The following is a 22,801-nucleotide window of genomic DNA, read 5'->3' on the forward strand; positions in this document are numbered from 1 at the left end:
TTCCCGATGTTGGCTAAACGATTCTACATGTGCCTTGCGACATGTGTGCCGCCGGGATGAGAGAAGATGGAAAAAAGATAGACTCCAGGTTTCTTATGATATCCTGGGTGCCAGCCGGTTGTAATTTCAACTTGCTGCTAAAATGGCCAAAGCTGCCTTCCTATCTAAAATTATTCTTGCTCATGGTCACAACCCTCGATCCCTCTTTAACATTTTCAATTCATTGGTTAACCCCTGTCCTGAAACGCCACTGGCGTGCTCTCCTGCTCTCTGTGAAAAAAATGTAACTCACTTTATTCATAAAGTTTTACATCTTAAGTCCTCGCCCCCTTCAGTGTCAACTTTTATTCCCACCCCTGGTTGTTCATCATCATTTCAACAGTTTGAGCCGGTGTCACTCCATACTCTCAAGCGACTTATTGACCAATCAAAGAACACCTCTCCTGCTTATGATATCCTTCTATCTCGTATAGTTAAGTATTGCTTCAGCGTAATTGGACCCAGCATCCTATCTCTAATGAATTTATCCCTACTTGCAGGCTCTGTTCCTTTAGCCTTTAAACATGCTGTTGTCCAGCCTGTTCTTAAAAAAAGGAACCTTGAGCATAACGATTTTGTGAACTATAGGCCAATTTCTAAGCTTCCATTCCTGTCCAAAATACTGGTGTGGATCATTCTTTCACAACTCCAGCCGTATTTGGATGCGAATGCCATTTATGATAAATTTCAGTCTGCTTACAAACCCTGTTATATTACTGAAACGGCCTTGCTCAGAGTCCTCAATGATCTCCTTCTGATTGCTGACTCTGGACGCTCTTCAGTCCTGGTCCTACTAAATCTATCCTCGGCCTTTGATATGGTAGATCATAACATCCTATTAGCGAGGCTTGAACACACAGTTGGCATTGGAGGTGCCGCCCTAGATTGGTTTAAGTCATACCTTTCTAATAGGTCCTTCTCAATCAATTTTGGCCCTTATTTCTCCTCTGCTGCACCTGTGTCCTGCGGCATGCCTCAAGGATCTGTCCTTGGCCCTCTGCTCTTCTCACTGTATATGCTCCCCTTAGGCGCAATCTTTGAGAAGTATAACATTGCACATCATTGTTATGCCGACGACATACAGATCTATTTCGAATTAACTGATGATCCCGCTATGTCTTTGCACGGCTTTCGCGAATGCATGCGCAAGGTGAAAAATTGACTCGCAGGTAACTCTCTTATTGTAAATGACAGGAAAACTGAAATTAGCGTGTTTGACAATAGTATCCCCCGTGGCCAACTCCGTGACGGCCTCGGTTCCTTTAATAGTTTCCTCACCGACATTGTTACTGACCTGGGTGTATTTTTGGATAGCTCTTTTAAATTCAACAAACAAGTGTCTTCTGTTGTTAAATCTTACTTCCATCAATTGCATCTTATTAGCAAGGCCAGACATTATGTTCCGCATAGGGACCTGGAAAAGTTTATCCACGCCTTCGTGACATCTAGGTTGGATTATTGCAACTCCCTTTGCTTTGGTCTTAACTCTACTCTCTCCATAGACTGCAAATTGTTCAGAATGCGGCTGCTCGTCTCTCACTGATAGTGGGCGGCGTGTCTCTATTACCCCTGTCCTTGCTGATCTGCATTGGCTTCCCGTTAAGTATCGCATTCAATTCAAAATCCTGCTGCTCACCTTCCAAATTATTAACAATATAGCGCCAAGCTACCTCATTGAGCTACTTAGATTATACACCCCTACTAGATCACTAAGATCATCTTCCCAGTCACTTTTGGTACTGCCGAGATCCCGGCTGAAGACTAGAGGTGACCGCATGTTTGCCTTGGTTGCACCCGATCTATGGAATAACCTCCCCATCGCAATACGCGAGTCTGATTCCATTCAATCCTTCAAATCGTGGTTAAAAACCCACTTATTTAGCCTCACCTTTTCTACCAGTTAACGCTTGCTTGTTAGTTAGCTTAATGCTTATTCTTATCTTCGGTTTATTCTTAACTACTTTTAATCATTTTTAAAATTTTTGGCTGTTTTATCCTTTACACTTATTGCTCTTTTATGCTTTTATATGCATTTCTTTTGCTTTTGTTTTTTAATGCCATTTAACCTGCTAGCATGTATTGGTACCTTGCCATAGCCCTCATCCTTCCCTCTTACTCCATCTTACGCTCTTGTATGTTAAGCACTTTGGTACACCACTGGTTTTTAACTGTGCTATATAAATAAAGTTTATTGTTGTTGTTGTTATATAATTTAGCGTCACAGGTAAGCTGGATCCCAGTTGTTTTTCACACAGGGCCAGGCAGTGGATGGAGCTATCGACCTACCAGTAATACATGTAAAAACTGTATTTTATTTTTACTCTGGTCATCTTTGACTAACATTAAAATTTGTTTGATGATCTGAAACATAAGTGTGGCAAATATGCAAATAGCTAAGAAATCAGGATGGGGTATATCTTTTTCACTGCACTTCTGTTAGGCGACTGAATGAAGAGACAAAGTCAGCAGTCTGGCTATGAATGTCTTTAATGTTTCCCAGATCAGAATCACAGCATACAGTGTATAATAACTTCTAAAGTAAACAGAAATATCATCACCTCATTTATTTATATAATTTTACTTTACTTTTTTTTAATAATCATCTTTTTTTTATTCCATTATTTAACATTTTTCTTCATCTCAAGTCTCGAGTTTCTGAGGTCAACAAAGTAGAAACAAGACAACAGGTGCAGATTTGCAATGGACACCAAGCTGAGGATTTCTCTGTGGGTGTCACTGTCTCTGTGCACATTTGACACTGTGGACGTGACACAGGATCATCCAATCATCATGTTTTGCCTTGCTGACAGTTTTTGAGTGTTGAAATAAAATAAATCCAGCAGTTATACCACAGAAAGGACAAAGTGTGGCTCTAACAGCTGTTGAACACACACAGACTTTGATGTACTCCACACATCACCCATCGCTCTGCACTTTTCGAGCATCCAACTGTTTTTCTGCTACATAACATCACTGCACGAGAAAAACTACGGACAGACAGACAGCACAGTGTGACACGAGCAGGTCAGACCACCTGTGTGATCTCATGAGTCTGTGAGGATATGAGGCATCTTATGGTATCAAAGCCCTGGAGTCTGTCAAACATGGCTACATGTAAACACTGCTACATGTTAGGTGAGCTAACATTTAACTGACTGCACTTTTTTTCAGTCTCAGTTTAGGTCATTTATGTTCTTACTGCGAATCACTGAAAGGCAAAGCTGGCTTTTATCGCTCTGATGTTACGCACATCATGCAGCACAGATTCATCTCTGATCACAAGACTCATATTTCAAAATAAAAGTCATCTAAGGCTTGAAAAGAGGACGACGATTTTATGACAATTGCACAAAAATGAGCAACGAACGATTTAAAACTTGATGAAAATGTTTTTTCTCACTGAAAACTAGCAAATCCTAATAAACAGCATGACTGGCCCTCTGCTGTGAGGGGGCTTCAGTGGAGATGACTTCTGCTACAGCGACCTTCCTGCTACAGGATGGTCACATGAAAGCGATCAATGTTATGACAAAAAAACAATAAATGTTGAAAAAACAAAGACAAAACTGATCGGTGGTAAGGATGAACTCATTTGAAACCTCAAGCTAACGGCCATTTTTTTCTTCTCATTACAAACTGCACCTGTTGGCTTTTGTTGTCACAAAATAAGCATATCATTCATTCACTCCAAAAACAACAAGGAAAAAAACCCCAAAACTAAAATAAACAAGAAACTTACTATTTACAAATATTTTGTCTGTCTTTTTTCTTACACTTAAAAATGTACAGTTCTGATCTTCTTCCAGATGATTCGTCTCCATCCCGTCTCCCAGTTTGGTATTTTCTTCTCTGTCCAGTGACCTCAGAGTGAGCGCTGAATGTGCCACAATGGCGCCCTCTAGTGTTAGCTTATAAAACAGACAAGGAGAAAGAACAGAGCCGAATGAAAGGACTCGTTTGTGTTCTCTCCTCTGCTGTAGCTGTGTGGTGCTGAGGTTAACTACACAACCCCTCGCCGCCTCCTTATACACAGGAGTGAGTACAAAAGGGTTCATATGGACACATCAGCCGGCCGTCCTTCTGCTCGACACTGTTAGCTGAAAGATGATGGGATCATCCTCTGTCCTGTATTTAAGGCTGAGAGTCTTTGTCCAGTCTCTTTTCCACAGCTACTGTCCACAGCACTGATCCACCTGCAGCACAGCCCCAGTCAGTTGTTTTATGATTTACATTGTGCACGTTTCCCTTCCAGTGAGCTTACAAAACCTCTGACAGGAGAAGTCAGGCATGTGTTTCCCCCACCTCCCCTTTTAGGCAGTAATAAAATAGAAAACAAACAATCAAACAGGCTAAAGCTAGAGCACAAGCAAAGACAGCACCGGTGACTAAGTTCTCCCATACTAGACGTACGCTACCATGTGGGCTCAAACAGCAGCACATCAGCTCAGTTTACATACTGTTGACATCTTCATCAGAGGATCAGCAGGGAGCGCTGCTGAGCTGCAGTCGTCTCCACCAGAGTGACGGAGCAGGAATCAAACAGCACAAACCCACCGTGTTGTTTCTACCCTGTTCAGGAGATCTGAGCCCCCATCCCTTTATTCATGTTGCAGCTCTGCACTGCAGGCCCTGAACGCCTCCCGGTTACCCTCAGTGTGCTTAGAGTTTAATTTACAACCGACGAGCTCACAGATCGTCTGCAGGCAGGTGAATGAACCCTTAATGTGAGGATAGTAGCAGAGCTGAACTGAGGTCAGAAATAGTCAGGAACGGTGTCGACACAGTGAAGTCAGGTGTTTGGGAAATTTTCTGATTATCGGTTTGGGGGTGGAGGGGGTCGGTGTTAAATAACAAAGGTGGTGGAGGATGGAGAGAGGAGGAGGGAGGGAGCGGTGATGATATGGAGGAAGGTGTTTGGTTAAGCAGCAGGAAGGAGCTCATGCTGGAGTCTGAGTTTTTACTGTTGGCCTTTTTCTGCTTTTTGTTTATTGTTGTCTGACGCGGGCCCGCCTACGCTTGAGTGATGCAGATGTGATATCACACTCACACAGTGACAGCCGCTCCCACACACACACACACACACACACAAGTCAGAATACACATGTGCCAGAAATAAGGGGTCAGACAGGAGCAGCATCAGTCTCTGCTCTGTTTTGTTAATAACGTAGAAAAATAATTTTGTACAATCACGCTACATCGACGGACGCTTTACCTCACGTACCCTAAAAAGAAAAAGTAGTGACAGTAAGATGAAGGGCTGCACATGACACCATGACTGAGTTCACAGCTGTTGCTTTGATTCTAACGTTTAAGACTATTGGCATCGACTCCGTTTTAATAAATGAGTGCTGGGAGGCGTCGTTTGACTTCAGGAGCTCCTGCGATGCTCTTACTCTGCAGGAGAAAACCAAAAACCAAAAGTAGCAAACATGGAGCGATATGACTCGTTTAGATTTTGGGAAACGTGCATCGACAGGTACAGTGTCCTTTTCCCCACGTCTTTAAAAATAATTCATGCATAGATCCCCCACTGAGAAAACCCTTTTGTGTACAAAGGAGAAAGTATATATTTTATATGGAACTATATATAATATCATTTCTCTATATCTATATTTTCAGAAAAATTCTTTCCACACAATAAAAAACAACAATTAAACAAATGCTTCAAACAAAACAACAAAAAAAGAGAAGATGAAAGAAAGAAAACCATGACTGAGGGCCAGTTTGGCACTTCGTCATGACAACATGACAGAACTCTGTTAGTTGACGGTAAATAGTGATACTCTATTTTTCTTTCATTTTTCTTCTCCCTCGATGAGAAAGCAAACACAGCAGTACTTACTTGGCACCTAAAAATGCTGGTAGAATAAAAGATATCAGTGTTTTCATAGTTATATGTTTAGTGTACGCCCCCCCCCCTCCAAACTGCTCAGCAGATCGGGAATTTTTAGAGAAGAGCAGGAGGGAGGCGTGTCAAATGAGAGGAAGAGAGCAGTAATAAAACACGGATGTAGAAAAGAGAAGCATAATGTGCACATAACACACAGGAGATGGGAAAAAGAGATGACGCTAAAAAAGAGAAAACAGCGAGGAGCGAGAGAGCATTCGTCCCTTTGACAAATGTTGGAGGTCTTGAGCCTGGAAACAGCAGACCGTCTTTGAAAACAGTATCTTTGAAAGATCTGAGTCACCCACCCAACCCCCACCCCAAACTGCTCATCTGCTGCTGTACACTTCAGTTGCACCTCCACATGCCACCAGTGGAGGGAGCTGCCAAGTTTTACAGCACATGACGCAGCAGGTGTAGTTGCTTTTGGAGAAAGAAGAGAATAAGAGGACAGAACGAAGGCCCACGTCTAGAGGCCTCCCTTCCAGAGTGGTAGCAGAGCCAGTGTTCCTGGTCCCTAGTTGGCGCTGTGTCGGGCCTGTCCCTACTATACCCTGGTGGTGGAGTGGGGGTGGGGCAGGGTGTTGTTGTGGCCGGTGGAGGGGAATGTGTTGAAGGCGTGAAGAGGCTGCATGCTGGTGATGGTGCTGGGGATCATGGTGATGGTGTTTGGCGTCATCAGCGGCATGTCGTCGGGGGCGCAGCGCAGCGCAGCGCCTGGGCGTAGTCGGGAGGGCAGGCGGGCTGCAGGATGTCGTGGGGTCGCAGGGGCTCCATGTCGTGGTGAGCGTTGTGCTCCGAGTGCTTCATCTGCAGGGACATGATCTCCTCCTCCTGGCTGTGAGCCAGGTCGTTGGCGGGGCCGCCCCGCTGAGGGGACAGCCGGTGCCGGCGCATCTCGTGCCGCTTGTCACGCTTGTAGTAAAGGGCTGCGAAGGCCAGGATGTTGAGGAAGAGGAGCGACGCTCCAACCGCAACTGTCACGCTCAGTTCGGTGGAGTAGTCACGGGTGTCTCCGGGAAAGAGGTCCTGGGGCGGGCGCTCTGAGCCCTCGGGCTCAGGATCTGACGGGAAGGTAAGGTAAGGATGACGAGTGGTTCGAGGAACGTTGTTTCTGGGCCTCATGGTTCCGGCGTCACGGCCTGCGGGGGAGCGCGTAGTGGTGGGAAAGAGCACGTCGTGCAGGCTGTGAAGATGAGGGACTAATTCCAGCCAAAAGGCCACTTTGTTAGCTCTGTAGTTGTCTCTGACACGAGGTTTCAAACCGACGTGAAGGTACTGCTTGTCCTTCGAGTTGAACTTGGTCCAGATGACCTCCTCGAAGCGGTTGGGCTTGGTATGAATGAACTTTCTGTCCTGAGGGACGGGCAGGTTGGGGTCCCTGGTGGAGCATAAAGGTTAAACGTTTCAGTTCAGAGTTATATTCAGTCTCCATTATAAGTAACAGCATTAGTAACATTAGTAACAACATTATAAGTAGCATCAATACACTGAATACAGACAGAGGGCCCATTCTCTGTGCAACCTTTAAGTTATCTAAGACCAACCGGCTGCTCTGGGATCTGGATGCTTTTGTGAACCAGTATCTTCAATTCTTCAAAGCAACACGGGAATTAAACTAGCAACTCAGATTCAAATATTCAAGAGGACTAGAAGGCTATCAGAGAACAAACCGTAACAGGTACAGTTTACACTACTATGACATGAGGCCTACCCAGTCTTTGCGAAGTTAGTCCAGTAAGTCATGACCACAGCGCTCAGCATCACATCGTTCTTGGAGAAGTTGCACGGGAACAGGTCCGTGGCACCGATCATCGGTACGCCAAACACGTAAGGTATCTCGTCTCTGTGCGCGGCGTCGGCCCACTCGGGCCGCGTCTCGGTCTGGCAGTGGTGGTAGAACGTGTAAAAGTAAACTGGGGACTGAAACTCAGCATGGAGTTTGGCAGTGGCCACAGCTGGTGCCACCCACTGGTGGTCCGTAAACAGGGCCAACAGAGTCTTCCGCCGCATGTCGCCGTTGTCCCTGTCCGCCCAGTCTGTGTACATGAACTTAATGGTCTCCCTCAGGATGTCTTTGCCTGGTGAAGAAGCACAGGAGGGGAAGAAAGATAAAAGTGAAAAACTGCTAACAGCAGTGCAAGACATTTTTTAAGAGATCGGTCTGATCAAAAGATATGAAACCAAAGCACACGTTGGTGAGATGAACCAAGAGCCAGGAAGCGAGTGAAAAATCTAGAGAGGAAAAAAAAGTCTTTCAGATAACAGAACGAGTGACAGGCAGTAGAGAGGAAGCATGACTGCATTATCCAAACATGTCTGTACTGTGACTGTGGTCCGGCTGTGAGGGGTTCGCAGGCCGATCTGTCAGAAACAACGACGCTGAGATTGGGAGCCGACTACCTGGGGGATGATAGCATTACTGCCCACAGAGCCTCAAAGGTTAAGGCGCAGACACGCCGTGATGTGGATGGGTGGCTCTCTTTAGCACGCTTGTCTTGTTTGATGCACTTCACTGGGCTCACATTTGACTGATTCCATTCTTTACTCACAGGTTTTAAACGCTTAAAGCACTTTCACAGGTTTTGATATTCTTTTGAAAATTCATGTGAACTCAAGCTGTCAGAACTGTAATGTATGCTTTGATAATTGCCCACATTTGTCATTTTGATGATTATCCGTTTATTTTAATGAATACAGCAAAAAGAAAAAAAATCCCAAATCAACAAACGCGGCTCCTAATAAGACAAAACCTGATGGTGCTGCAAAATGCAGTTAAGTGGAATAACTGAAAAAGTGGCAGTGTACAGAGGTGGCGTTCCTCACCCTCTGGGTATCCGTAGAGGTTGTCAACAAAGTTGGAGATGGTGTAGTCGAACGCCGCAGCTGAGATGCCGTCGTTGTCCTCACTGTCGTCCACAAACTTCAGCCCCTCTCCCTGGTTCACTCCTATCAGGATGTCATAGTTTAGGATCTCCCCCTGGTGGAGAAAATAAGGAAGAACATGCTGAGTGCTGGAACAGAGCCTGTGTGTATCACAAGTCTACAACCAGAAGTGCAGCTGAAACACAGCTTTGTGAATTGGCAGCATTTCATTTCCCAGTAAACAAAATAAAGAATAGCTGTTGGCATGAAATTCCTACTATAAACTGTGAATACTGCAATATATGCAGGGTTCATACACATTTTTCAGGGTCAAATTCAAGCACTTTTTAAGCACATTCAAGGTCCATTTTCAAGCTTTTCCAGCACATTACCAGAAAAAAGAACGCATGTTTCACTTTGCATCACCTCAGTAAGACCATGTAGAAATTTAAACAAATCATCTTAGGTCGACTTAAATGTCTTTTGTTAAAAAAGAGAAAAATGCACCACACAAAAATACTAAAAAAGGAAATGGTTGCTTTATATGCATATAGTGTACAAACTCAACAAACACATTCCTCTTAAACATTAAGATGTGCAAATGTGAACAAATCAACTTGTTAGAGATATTCATCTCCACTTGAAATAAACAACAACCCAGAAAACAGGAAAACTGCACCAAACACCACAAACACAAACAAAATTAAAAAGTCTTCTCATCAGATATTGAAGCTTCTTTCCTGTGTGACATAAAAAACTAGGAGAAAGATGTTTGTTTGTTTTTTTGTTCTTTTTAACTAGTTAAGCACCCATACCCAGAAAAATGGGGGCATTTCATTTTCGAGCAGGAAGCTCCCCTTTTTTGTTATACCCTTTAGATGAATGGAGATTTTTAATTAAATACATATTCTTTAATAAATGTTCCCTTTTATAAAAAGTAGGATAATTTTAAAAAAAAACTTATTATAGCCCTATTGCATAGAAAAAAAACTGTCTTGTTTTCTGTTGTCTGTTATATAATATTAGGGATGTTTGTGACAATTAATTTCTTAATCGGCTGGACTAACCAATAGTCCACAACTAAGAAACACTGAAATTTTAAGTTAAGTTTGGAAACAGTTTTTTTTTAAAAAATACCCCATTCCAACATGTCTTCTGACAATCTCATTGGCTTAGGGAGTGATGATGTCATAAGGAGATCTTAAGAATCTTAAGTCCTTTGATGTTTTTCCTTAAATAGGGGTGAGAAACAGCAAGTTTTAGTTCGTTTCAGCAGCATCTGCGTTTGCAGCCTACAAACGTTCACCACAGAAACATTTGGAAAGCTCTTCAAAGTCATCGTATAGAAACTCCAACATGTTTCCAAGAAAAAAACAAACAGTTCAAAAAGATTACGTCGCCTCTCCTTCCTGGCGTGGCCGGCCAATTTCCCCAAATGGCGTCTTATCCTTCCAAAGGGCATTAGAGGAGAGTAGGAAGGAAAACTACCTTCTCCAGAAAAAAATGCAACAAATTGAAGAAGAGAAACTTCAACTGGAGGACAAGTGTAGACGAATAGAAGCCCAAACTAAAGAGCTGGAAGAAAGACAACAGCGCCAGCTGGACATAAAAATTATTAATGAGGGCTGGGGAATCAAGTTTGCTCAGGCCCGAGAGCAGATTTTTGCTTGTTTTCTTTAAGGAGGTGCACAGAGTGCGGAACTAAAAGACATGACCAACCAGCTCCAAGACAAGAAAACGATGACTGATAAGATACAATGGGATCTCCAATACATGGACCAAAGGAATCAGCTGCTCCAAAGACAGCTCCATGAAGCTGTGGAAGAAAAGAAAGAATTCCTCCAACAGAAGGAAGAGCATGACAAAAAGCAAAGAGACATGCAGCACGAACTGAAGAGCATGCAGGAAAAATACCGAATGCTGAAAGAAAGCCTGGATGAAACACTGCGCCAAAATAAAGACCTTCTTCAACAGAAAGAGCAACAGCAGGAAAGACTGAAAGAAGGAAAACGTATTGTCCAGGACTTTGAGTCTAAAAATCTAAAACTGCAAGAGTTTTGTAATCAGCTGGAGGACAAAGTAACTAAAGTGGAAGACGAAAAGGAAAAACTGGAGAAACGGTGCTCACAGATGCAGAAAAGGATCGATCAGATAGCGAGAAACAACTCAGAGCTCGTTAAGAGGATTTTGGTGGAATTCAATAACTTGAAGCGTGAAAACACTGAAATGCAGGCACAAAAACAACAACAAAACAAAATATATGAAGACCTGCAGCTCACACTCCAAGAAATCCAGAAAAGAAATGAGCAGTTAGAAGACAAGCACAAAGAAGTCCAACAGAGAAATGCAGACATGCACAAGGACAAGCTGATACAGGAGGCAACATCCAAACAACTCAAAGACAAGCTTGAAGAACAACAAGCAACATTAGAAGAGGTGGAACAAAGATGTAAGAAACTTGAAAAGCAAAACGCAGAAACAATCGATGAGTTGAGAAATCTCATCCTGGAGAAAAAAGCGCTCGTGGAAAAGTGCATGAAAAAGAAGACGAAATGGTTCCACTTGTTCCGGAGGAGAGACGGTACTGCTTCCTCACCTGATGTAGCCTCGTCTTGCTCCACCTCTGTTAACCCCCCCAACCAGTCCTGGCAGTTGACTGTCCCCTCCTGAGCCTGGTTCTGCCGGAGGTTTCTGCCCGTTTAAAGGCAGTTTTTCCTCCCCACTGTCGCCAAGTGCTTGCTCAGAGGGGATTGTTGGGGTTTTCTCTCCTCTACCTTTTTCTTTATTTACTTGTTTAACTTTTTTCATTATTACTTCATTTTACCTTGTTTCTTCATTTACTTGTTTAACTTTTTTCATTATTACTTCATTTTACCTTGTTTCTTCATTTACTTGTTTAACTTTTTTCATTATTAATTCATTTTACCTTTTTTCTTTATTTACTTGTTTAACTTTTTTCATTATTACTTCATTTTACCTTGTTTCTTTATGTACTTGTTTAACTTTTTTCATTATTACTTCATTTTACCTTGTTTCTTTATTTATTTGCTTGTTTAACTTTTTTTTCAACTTATCTAAATAATAAAGCAATTGAATTTATCCTTTGAGTATTTGTCATCTCATCTTTACAGAATCTTTCCAAAACATTTTCAAACATTCAGATCTGTCTTTGATTTTCTTCTTGAAACCTCATAAATCGTGAACTAAAAACCCGGAATATGGTTTGAAACATTGTTTCAGCTGAAACCGGCATAACATGCTTGAGTGAGTGTGTTTGTGTGTGTGTGTGTGTGTGTGTGTCAGGGTATCACTAGTTAGGTCATCATGTTTAGGCTCATTCACTCCAAAATTATTTAGGCCAAATATTTAAAACAGTGTCATTGCATACACATTTTCAATTGACTTCAATCGCACAAATGCAGAAATAATTATTTGCAGTATCTTATTTATTAAGATATTTCCTGGGAACCGAATTTCCCAGAGGAACCCACCCAAGGGATTAATAAAGTTTTATCTTATCTTATCTTATTATGAGAATGTCATGACTGATCATTTGTACCTACACCACCAAAAATGGGGGCAAAAGGGAGGAGATCATGTTTAATCGGTTAGAAGAAAAGGTCAGAATTATAAGTGCCGACATGAGCAGTGTCCACAGAAACCTCTGAATCGCAGCTCAAAGCTCATATAAACAATTTCTACAACCACCAAACAAAGCAAAGACACCAAACAGTTAAAAGAGCAGTGACGTCACCACAAATCTGTGGTCAGGTAATATCCATATTTTGATTGATGATTTTCGGGAGTTAAATGTGAACCGAAGCATATTTTCAAAGGTGTTATATGCTATAAAATACTTTTAAATAAAATAATCTCTAATAAATTAGGTGTGGGAAATAAAAAAAAATCAAGTTTTTTTATGTTTGAGTCACAGTAACTTTTAGTTACAACACTTTCAAGCACATTTAAGAGCCACATCTGAAATTCAAGCACTTTTCAAACCTTGAAAAGACAATATTAAAATTCAAGCATTTTCAAGGATTTCAAGAACCCTGTATATGACTCTTAAGTCCATGATCTTCATCATATTGCGTGTTCTTCAGGTCACAGCTTCAGGGCCGATCCTTTAAAAGTCTGCAGTGTCGATTAATGCACAGAGCTGCAAAACTCACACTTACTTCCTCTCACACACAATATGTCACTGTAGTGATTTTCACGTTACTGCTTTCTACACACCTTTTGTTTGATTTTTTTCACCTTATATAAAACACTTCCCCCGTCTCACAAAATGACTTTCACATTAATGACACTGATTACATCTGCAACCTCTTCAAAATGTAGCATTTATTTAATCAAATAATAAAACTTTTGAAGAATCTCTTTTGTAATTAAAAATCCTGCTCAACCAGCAGTGGTTACTTACACTAATAATACGCACAAATCAACTTTTTCAGTTTTTCACTCAGAAGATGATCCAAAATACCATCTGGATGGATGAATAAAAGAGAATAATAATTTTTTATTCTTGTCACATGAAAATATTCCAATCAAACTGAGAAGAGAAACCTGCTCTTTGAAAACCTCGACGACTCTCTGTCGGCTTTGAATTACAGGATCACATCTTGCTGCTTTAAGGTTCTGTTGCAGCTTAACATTTTCCAGATCTGACTACATTTAGCTTATTTGCTACTGTGTCTTGTTACTTCCTGTTTTATTTTGGTAGCGATTGTTGGAAGAAAACTGCTCTCCCAGTTAGTTTTACTTGTCCCAGTCAGATCGCTCTTTGTCTCTATAGTTGTGTCTCCTCTTTGCATGTACTTGTGTTTATACTTTTCTTTAATAAAGTCTTATTTGTTTGCTTTTTGGGCTTCTGGCAAACGCTCATGACATCACAAGAGAAACTTCTCAGTGTGTCTAAAGTATACCGCCCCAATCATGTACATCACCAACACTGCAGTTATTTTCTCTGCTTTACAGTTTGGTTAGTTTTGGTTTCACGTCACGGCTGATCCCAGGAGTTCTCACCACTTTGCTTGGATAATAAAACACAACAGAGATGTGCGGCTACTGTTATCAGACCCTCACCTGCTGCATGAGAATCTCTGGATCATCAGGAACTACGTCTCCATCCACAACAGGCCCAAAGGCGATATGATAGCGGGCCGGCTGGATGTCTTGGTCCACCAGCTCTCTGAAGTTCTTGCGCCTCAGGCAGTCAACCAGGTCAGCCGTCTCTGCGTAGGTGCAACCCACCTTCCGGGCCAGGATCTTGGTGTACTTGAGGGGTTGGTAGTTAACGGACCAGCTGGAGATGGCTGTGCCACTCTGCGCTATGGCCCTGTGGAACAGACCTGAAAGGAGACGTGGGAAAGAGGGACGTTTTGGTGAGGTTCAGGGCGGAGGGAGGATGCTTGATGTATAAAGATTTCTTTTGACTTGATTAAAAATAGTTTTACAATTTTTCCCCATCCCATGTTTCTCACTAGAGAAAAGCTGGTAGACACAGGATGGAACTACAGACCCAGCGCATCACTGACGGAGCATGCTGTGGGGCTTTAGCTCCAAAAAGTGGAGGCAGGACGGGGAAAAAGCTCATCTGAGATGTCAAAAGATCTATTTTTCCTTAATTGAGCTATTCTGCTTTTTCCCCATCCAAGCTTCACATTGTGTGATGCAGCAGAGCACCACAGATGTGCAGAGTACACAAACTGTACCAATTTGCTGTAAATGAATAAAATTGCACAGATAAACGAGTCTCCATGTTATTCACTAGACCAGAGAACAACACCTTCATCCTGCATTTCATTTTTTGTTGCTCCAGGTCTGCACACATCTGGCCAGTAAGGAGACTCAACGTTCTCACGTGGTTTGTAGTAACGCATTTTGGTTCACTTGGAGTTTTTCTCTGTGAAAAGAAATAAACAAGGGAAAAAACTACAAGTTTTCGAGCTTATCAGCAGATTCAGCCCAGAGTAAACCAAATGTGTGAAAGTGCCCTACAACAGTCTTCAGCTGTTGTTTTTGACAGTTTTTTTTTGTATTTATGGCTCTGTGTGATGTCAGAGACAACAAATATCCTTAATATCAGTCAGAGTCAGAAAGACTTTATTTATCCCCAAGGAGCAAGGGGGAATTAAGATTATATAATATAATATTGTCATCTCAAGCACACAGCTCTAGCCATGAGCAAAGAAGCTCCGCCCACCTGCTGTTCACACCTTCTGTTTATAATAAGCCACCAGTCAGAAGAAAGTTGTGAGAGCAGTGAGACAGGATGAGAGCTGAAATGGTTGTTTCAGTCTGAGAATGAACAGAGGAGCTGCACTCTGTTCCGCTGTAAGACATGTCTGATCCATGTAAAGCATCTGCACTAGTCCAAGAATGAAATACGGAGATGGAAATAAGCAAAGTGGCCCTCTTTAACAACACAGGGTGGATCCAAGCTGGTAAAGCTGGTAGTTAATGTTGGTTTAAATAAGAAAAAGCAGCAAAGATGGAGAAAAGATATTAAGAAAATATGTGCTGTACAAGGAATACAACCAAACATTAAAATAACACATGACATTTACCCTCAGAGTGGTGAACTGAAGGCTCTCTTACTCATTCTACTTTTAAATACTCTAGGAACAATCATCATCAAAGAGGTAACGTGTATGCAATTCTGGTGATCCTTGTGCTCCATATGTGTCAAGTACAACAGTGACTGTCCAGGACGTCCCTTTCTCCATTTATTTTTGTGGACCTTTCTTTGCTGCCTTTGTGCTGTGAAAGTTTGGGTCATGCAACTTGCTCTGTTGGTCTGTGACCACTTTCTTTTTCTTTTGCTGGTATATTTCTAAGAAGCTTAAAGAGTTTAACCAGTTTCTAACCCCACATTATCCGGGTTAATTAACAAGTCCACTTACTGAGAGGGGAGCTGCCTTTAACAGGTGCGGCGAATAGGATTTGACCTGCAATCGGTGGGAGCAGGGAAGACACCTGGACGACTTGAGATAGTTAGAGCTAGGCAAGTCCCCTCACCCACATCAAGGGGTGTTCGATATAAAGATATATATCGGATGACGATATAAAAACGTCTATCGTTTCCTATTATGCTATCGTTTGTTTCGTTGTGTCATAAAATAAACTGTTTACAGCAATATTTTTTCATCGTTTTGATGGTCACTGTAGTGGCTATATTAATTTCTTAAAGTTCTCTCTTTCTCTTATATTTAATATAACCACACTACAGACGGACAAGCGCCTGTTTTTACGTGTTGTCGTTAGCAACAATGACGGTAAAACCATTGCGTGGCTCCGCTGTCCGCTTGTTTGTTTTCCACGTAAACCTTTCACAATAAAGCTCAAGATCCTGTTGAGACTTTTCAAAATAAACTGAATCACGTGAAAGAGTATGCAGATTGTTAACGGATGAGAAGCAAAAAAGAGCAGTCAGGCGCTAAAAAATAAACCTTAGACTCAAACTTTGAAAGAAAATGGTGGCCGTTACAACTTATGTCTGAAAATATATAGTTTCACGCATCGGTTAAAACACTCGAATCCAGGTAAAGGACGCCCAGCTGGAAAAACTTCACGCAAGTCGAGTTGCCCGAGATTCACAGAATTTACAGAAAATATTACAATTTTTGTGATTTATATCGCTGTCAGGACGATAAATGTCTTATATCGGGATATGGGATTTTGGTCATATCGCACAGCCCTACCCACATCGGCTCCATCTAAACTCTGATTTGTCTGCTGAGTAATACTCATAGGATCAGAGGTTAACTCTTTTTCAACAGAGAGCCAACCTAGCCTTCCTGTATTGGGGAGCTGGTCCAGCAGATGGACACTGGTATAGTGATAACATGAAAGCACCGTAAATTAAGACCAAATTGTAAAGCCACACACCACACCCTACTACAGACCTAGTTCCTCTCTCTTTATGTCTTTCTCAACTCCTCTGCACACCCTGAACATTTCGCCAGTCCATTACAAAGTGAATACAGACAGACAATGATCTGCTCTCCGAATTCATCCAAGACAAATTTCTCCTAAGGGACACAATAAAGAGTCATCTAATCTAATCTATTTTAATCTAATCTAATGATTTACGTTAACAGTCACACCTATAGACAATGTACAGTAGAGTTACCAGTTGAACTTACATGTCTTTGGACTGCACACTGACAACATGCAAAGTCCTGACTCACCTGAGCTGACTAGTGGAATCAAAACAATCCAAAGTCAAGTTCAAGAGTGATTGAATCAGTGAGTGGGCCTTTTCTCATTTGTTTGTTTTTTTAGGTTGGTCAAATTTGTGGTCACAACTTGTCTAATGAGGACTTGACTCAACACAAGGGCCTATGCTGGGGTGGCTGTAACCCATGAGGTAGAGCAAGTTGTCCAACGTGTGCACCCTGGACAACAGGCTGGATCATGGACGCTTAATTCGGTCCACCTTGAAGTCAGTGAGGGAATGTTGTGTCTTCATGGAAAATTGGCTTAACAACAACATTTCCGACAGCACCATTCAACTCGACCGGCTAACATGCTTTCGAGCAGACAGAGTTCTCGCCGAAGGGGCTAAGACTCCAGTAGGGGGACTCTGTGTTTACATCAATGATGCCTGGTGCTGTGATGCTGTTGTGGCTTGCAAACACTGTTCACCTCTGCTGGAGCTTATGACCATCAAGTGCAGACCGTTCTAGCTACCGAGGGAATTTTCAGCCATACTGTTTGTTGCCACACACGACAATACCACAGACTTTCAGGAATATACAGAAACTGTCATCGCCTGCATCTCAAAATGCATCAATGATTTCAGAGACCCGGACTATCACTGTCTGGGACAATCAGAAACCATGGCTCACAGGTGAGGTCTACAGGCTCCTCAGGGTGAGAAATGCAGCCTTCAGAGCTGGGGATGAGGTGAGCCTAAGAACAGCAAGGGCAAACCTCTCAGGTGGCATCAGAGAGGCGAAAAGGCAATACTCCAGGAGGATTTTCTAAAGCTTCAGCAACAGCAGAGATACTCGGAGGATGTGGCAAGGAATACAGACATCACAGACTACAAGCCCACTCTGCAGACTCCTGTCAGTTCCACTTCTCTACCGGATGAGCTAAACAAATTCTTCGCACGCTTTGAGGCACAGAACTTCCACCCCGGTGAGAGAAGCTCAGGTGCAGAAACCGATGAGTGGGTAAGATAACCAAATCAATACCTAAGCCTCAAGCACTCTGAATTGGTTACTTCAACATCACCGTGTGACATGTCACTTTGATGCACCAACAGAAAAATTATAGTTCAGGTAACCTGCATACCTTTGCACTTTAAAGACACTGGAGCACCTAAAGGACACATGAGAACATTGAGTGATTCACAGATAAGACTGTTGCACAGAAATCTGCAGTACCTGCACATTTAAACATGTTTAGTCACTTCACTTTCAAAGTGTTCAACAGCAACAAGACTGGCGGAGTGTGTTTGAGGGAACCTCACAAATGGCACAGATGAAATATTTGGCATTTATTTGCTGGTTTGTCAGTACACATCTGTGTGGTAGACTTACTTTACATAAATCTTACATAAATCTTTGCACAGATGATGTTTATATGTTGGTTAATGAATTTCTGGAATAAAATGTGAACTGAAGCACATTTTTAAAAGGGTTATTTGCTAAAAAAAAAAAAAAAAAAAAAGAACAAATAAACAAATAAATTAGGCGAGGAAAAAAATCTGACTTTTTCTGTGTTCCAGTGTCAGTAACTTTGACACAGTAATGTCTGGTGCAATATTTACACCTCTGATGAAATTTCACAAGTGTTAGCTTTATTTTTATACCAAGATTGTATACACAGGGTTTGTAATTGCAGAGAAATACTCAATTAATTTGGGGCATTTCATTTTCGAGCAGGAAGCTCAGAAACCCCTTTGGGGCTTAACAGGTTAATATCGACAGTGAGTTAGTGTCTCAGCATTTGAACACTCCTGCTGGTGAAGTTGAGAACTCCATTGTGACCAGCTGCAGTAGATGTACACACACAAGTAAATAAATTTAAGTCATAGCTATTTAAAATAAAAACAAACAAACAAAATATACAATATTATACAGATAGGGAACAGATGCATGGTCTTATCTCAGTGTAAACAAAATCCTTTATAAAGTGACTGGATTGAGGATTATTGAAATGAGGGAGAGGAATTTTCTCCAGATGCAGGGTTTAGATAAAACAAATGCTTAGCTTTATTTCTTAAATACTGCAAATTAAAAAAATTAAATAATTATTACTGTTTAGTCTTTTATAGATTTGGAGCTTTTAAATTGTTTGCATTTAGACAGAAATGATTTCGAAACAGTCTGCTCAGTAACATTTGGTAAACTGGAGATATATACCCCATCTATACCCTTTATATGTAATGTCCTATTTAAATGTACATGATGTTACTGGAGTTTTTTGTGTGTGTGGTTATTTCGCAATGTGAAATGTCTTTAAAAAGTAATTTAATTTTCCTTACCTCAAAAGTTGTGTGATAATGCTGCACAGTCAAAATAGATGCAAAACAAAGTTGTAGGTTGGAAGTAATATTAAAGTTTTATGATATCGACTGTATTGGACTGCTACAGTCTGCGGTCTCCATGGTCGCTGTAAGGTTTGGTCAAATGTAACAGTCATCAGTGTGAATTAAGCAAAATTTAGTGCTGTTTTAGCCAATTTTGAATTTTTTATGAATTCTGAGACAGGCAGGGCCAATTCCAGTTTCCAACAATGGCAGCAGCTACTTAGTTTTAATATTACTCTTTGTGGCTCACAAAATAAACTTTTAAGATATTTTCAGGCGAGAATGTAGCTGTGTAAACTTCAAATATCTGCTCGATTTATCAAGACATCACATATTTGCAAAAGTGCTCCAACATTTTCGGAGATGTTCTTGCACCAGTTCGTAGTTTTGCGCAATCTCGCAAAAGTTCATCTTAATTTTTTTCTCCCATGTCCCTTGTGGGGCTCTGTACAGACATGCTAAATCCACTCGACATCATCACTGCTCTCTTTCTTTGCTCTGATGGTTTTGTACAGCAGGAAATGGCAGTAAAAATGTCCACGTGTCAGTTGCTGTTTCCAAATTGTGACACCAATCAGTGCACACTCACTCACTTGGGGCAATCGTGGCAGTTCGTCTTGTAATCGGAAGGTTGCCGGTTCGAGCCCCGGCTCGGACAGTCTCGGTCGTTGTGTCCTTGGGCAAGACACTTCACCTACCGCCTACTGGTGTTGGCCAGAGGGGCCGATGGGGCGATATGGAAGCCTCGCTTCTGTCAGCCTGCCCCAGGGCAGCTGTGGCTACAACTGTAGCTGCCTCCACCAGTGTGTGAATGTGAGAGTGAATGAATAGTGGAATTGTAAAGCGCTTTGAGGGTCTCAAAAAGCGCTATATAAATGCAATCCAATCCATTACTCATGCTGTGGGCCATGAGAGACATTGTTAGAATCTCTGTCAGAGTCCAAGGGCTTCATTGAAGACAGAATTGTTCTCTCTGAGCTTCCAATTATCTCTTTTGTCAGACTGGGTAAGTGCTCCTTGTCCAAATCAGAGATTCTCAATAAGCTTCTGAGCAATTCTCAGCAGGACCTTTGTTCACTACAACATGGAGTGTGGTGACAGGCCAAGAAGAATAACCAACGGATTGACTGAAATTTCTTGGAATCTTCCTTTTGGAAACATAAACATTGATATTTTCAGTCGGCCAGTGGCTGTAGCTAACCTTCGTGGGGACACTGAATCCTTTGAATGGTAAGTATTTGTATAGCGGTTTACTAGTCCCTAAGGACTCCAAAGCGCTTTACACATTCAGTCATCCACCCATCCACACACACAAGTGGCAAGCTACATTGTAGCCACAGCTGGGGCGCACTGACAGAGGCAAGGCTGCCGAACACTGGCGCCACCGAGCCCTCTGACCACCACCAGTAGGCAACGGGTGAAGTGTCTTGCCCGAGACTGTCCGAGCAGGGGCTCGAACCGGCAACCTTCCGATTACAAGATGAACTGCCAAGTCTTGAGCCACAATTGCCCTTGAAACACAATACTCCTTTTGTGTCAGACATCTGCTGCAGTTTTTGTGCTCTTCGACGATTTGGACTCTGAGTCTAAGGGCAGTCTTACTTACTAACCAAAACCACAAGACACAAAACTTTTTGGTTCTACCTACACACACAGACTCAGAAAAATAAAGGTGCCAACTGGAACCAAATGTGGTTCTTTAGACTGATGCCATAGAACCATCAAGAAATGGTTCTTTGATGGTTTTTCAAAAGAACTTTTTTTTTTTAATGGTTCTTTAAAGAACCATTTTAAATCTTTCAAAATAAAGTGTATCATAAATTGAATTTGAGTAAGGTAAAATAAATACGAGCACATAGACATATATTAATGGTTTATTGACATTTCGTAGTTACCAAAAGACAAAAAGGCATCTTAACCCTTAGCACAACATCGCTACTAATACATGTCACATATTAGTCATTTAAACAGTAATAATTAAATATTTTTACTATACTATAAATAAATATATATAAATACTATATCTATAGATAACACAACAATTAATACATATATTGTTTTAATTAATAAAACATCAGAAAGTGATAAAAACACATTAGAAATAGCAACAGCTTCATAACAGACCAATAAATCAACACATTTTCATCAGCAGGTATTTGCATGTTCAGTAAAAATATTTCAACAACAAGTTTTTGATTAAAATTATCAACGAACTTCAGCCTTATGTTATGTGAGGTAAGTTTCATGTTGGACTCATGGTCCTTTGTTAGTCCAGTTTAGGACAATGTCTCTGACATATGTATCATATCAAATATATTTCATATCAAAACAACCCCACACGTGCAGTTGTTTCAGTTTTTCACAGGTGTTTCCTGTCAGCTGGTCAACCTCACTCAGGCGGACATCCATATCAGCCAACCAAACGACAAGCTCCTCCCTTTGTGCTTCAAATACCTCCCACTAAAGACAAGGAGCTGAGAGAGAGAAAACAAGGGTCAATTATAAAGAAGAGAGAAAAGTAAAACCCACCTCAGAAGGTCTGACTTGCATACCTGCAGTCGACCTGTCGACTCCAGTTTGGCGTTCACATCATCCCAGCGGCGGCCGCACTCCCTCACTGATGCCAGCAGCCGAGTCTGCAGGGTGCCCTGGAAGAGCCGAGTTAAGGTTCGACTCCTCCTGGTCAGGCTCTCCAGCTGGATGAGACATTTTAGTCTGAGAGATTTGATGTTCATTTACCTGCAGATGCACTATACCTGCCTGCTGCTTAGAAAAAAGATGGTTAAAAATATTTATATTCTGGGTAATGTCAGAGATATACTAGATTATAAGGCAATGCGTATTTTATATTTCTCACTAATTTTCCCCTATCTCAGTTATTGTGCTGAAGTGTGGGGGAATACATATGTAACTAATATAAATCCTCTATACTTGTTACAGAAGAAAGTGGTACGAATGGTTCATAATGTTAAATATAGAGAACAAGTAGGTGAACTAAAACAAGGTCATCTTTCTTTGTGAGAGGACTATATTAATGAAACAAACCTCAATGACATCATAGAGATCACTAAAGATGCTCCTGCTGCTTTTCTTCCTCCTCATCCTAAGCTTCCTTCTCCTTGTCCTCGATTTCCATCCAATTGTAATTCAATCAATTTGTGTTTACCCCCCTCCTCTCATCATTTTGTTGGAGATGTGAACAGAATTATTGTGAATCTGAATTAATTTGTGCAAACAAGAAAATTCTACAGCTTTTCGGTCAGAGGTGGTCTTGTGATTTAAGCTGGGCAGAGTAGATTTATGTGTTGATACTACCTGCTTCATCTCTACGACTGGCTGCTGAGTGATATTTACACCCTGGCTGGATTACAAACTTTAACCACGTGCTGAACTTTGGCCCAGTGTTGATACGTCTTGTTAGTATAATGACCTCTTCTTGGCTTAATGTATGATGGTGGATAAATGAA

The 22,801-nt window shown here is 41.6% G+C and overlaps 1 protein-coding gene across 1 annotated transcript; it reads right to left on the reverse strand.

Moving 5' to 3' along the window:
- Positions 1–6,245: 6,245 nt before the first annotated feature.
- On the reverse strand, positions 6,246–22,436 carry LOC100702779 (neuroligin-2). The gene is given in 9 exon segments (XM_019347066.2): positions 6,246–6,641; positions 6,644–7,307; positions 7,641–8,007; positions 8,753–8,906; positions 13,877–14,142; positions 15,361–15,375; positions 21,698–21,794; positions 21,887–22,030; positions 22,380–22,436. Coding segments are annotated over 9 exon segments (1,932 nt in total). The 3' UTR covers positions 6,246–6,473.
- Between the last annotated feature and the right edge of the window lie 365 nt (positions 22,437–22,801).

This window comes from Oreochromis niloticus, unplaced genomic scaffold (assembly GCF_001858045.2).
Source record: "Oreochromis niloticus isolate F11D_XX unplaced genomic scaffold, O_niloticus_UMD_NMBU tig00001124_pilon, whole genome shotgun sequence".
Lineage (NCBI taxonomy): Eukaryota > Metazoa > Chordata > Actinopteri > Cichliformes > Cichlidae > Oreochromis > Oreochromis niloticus.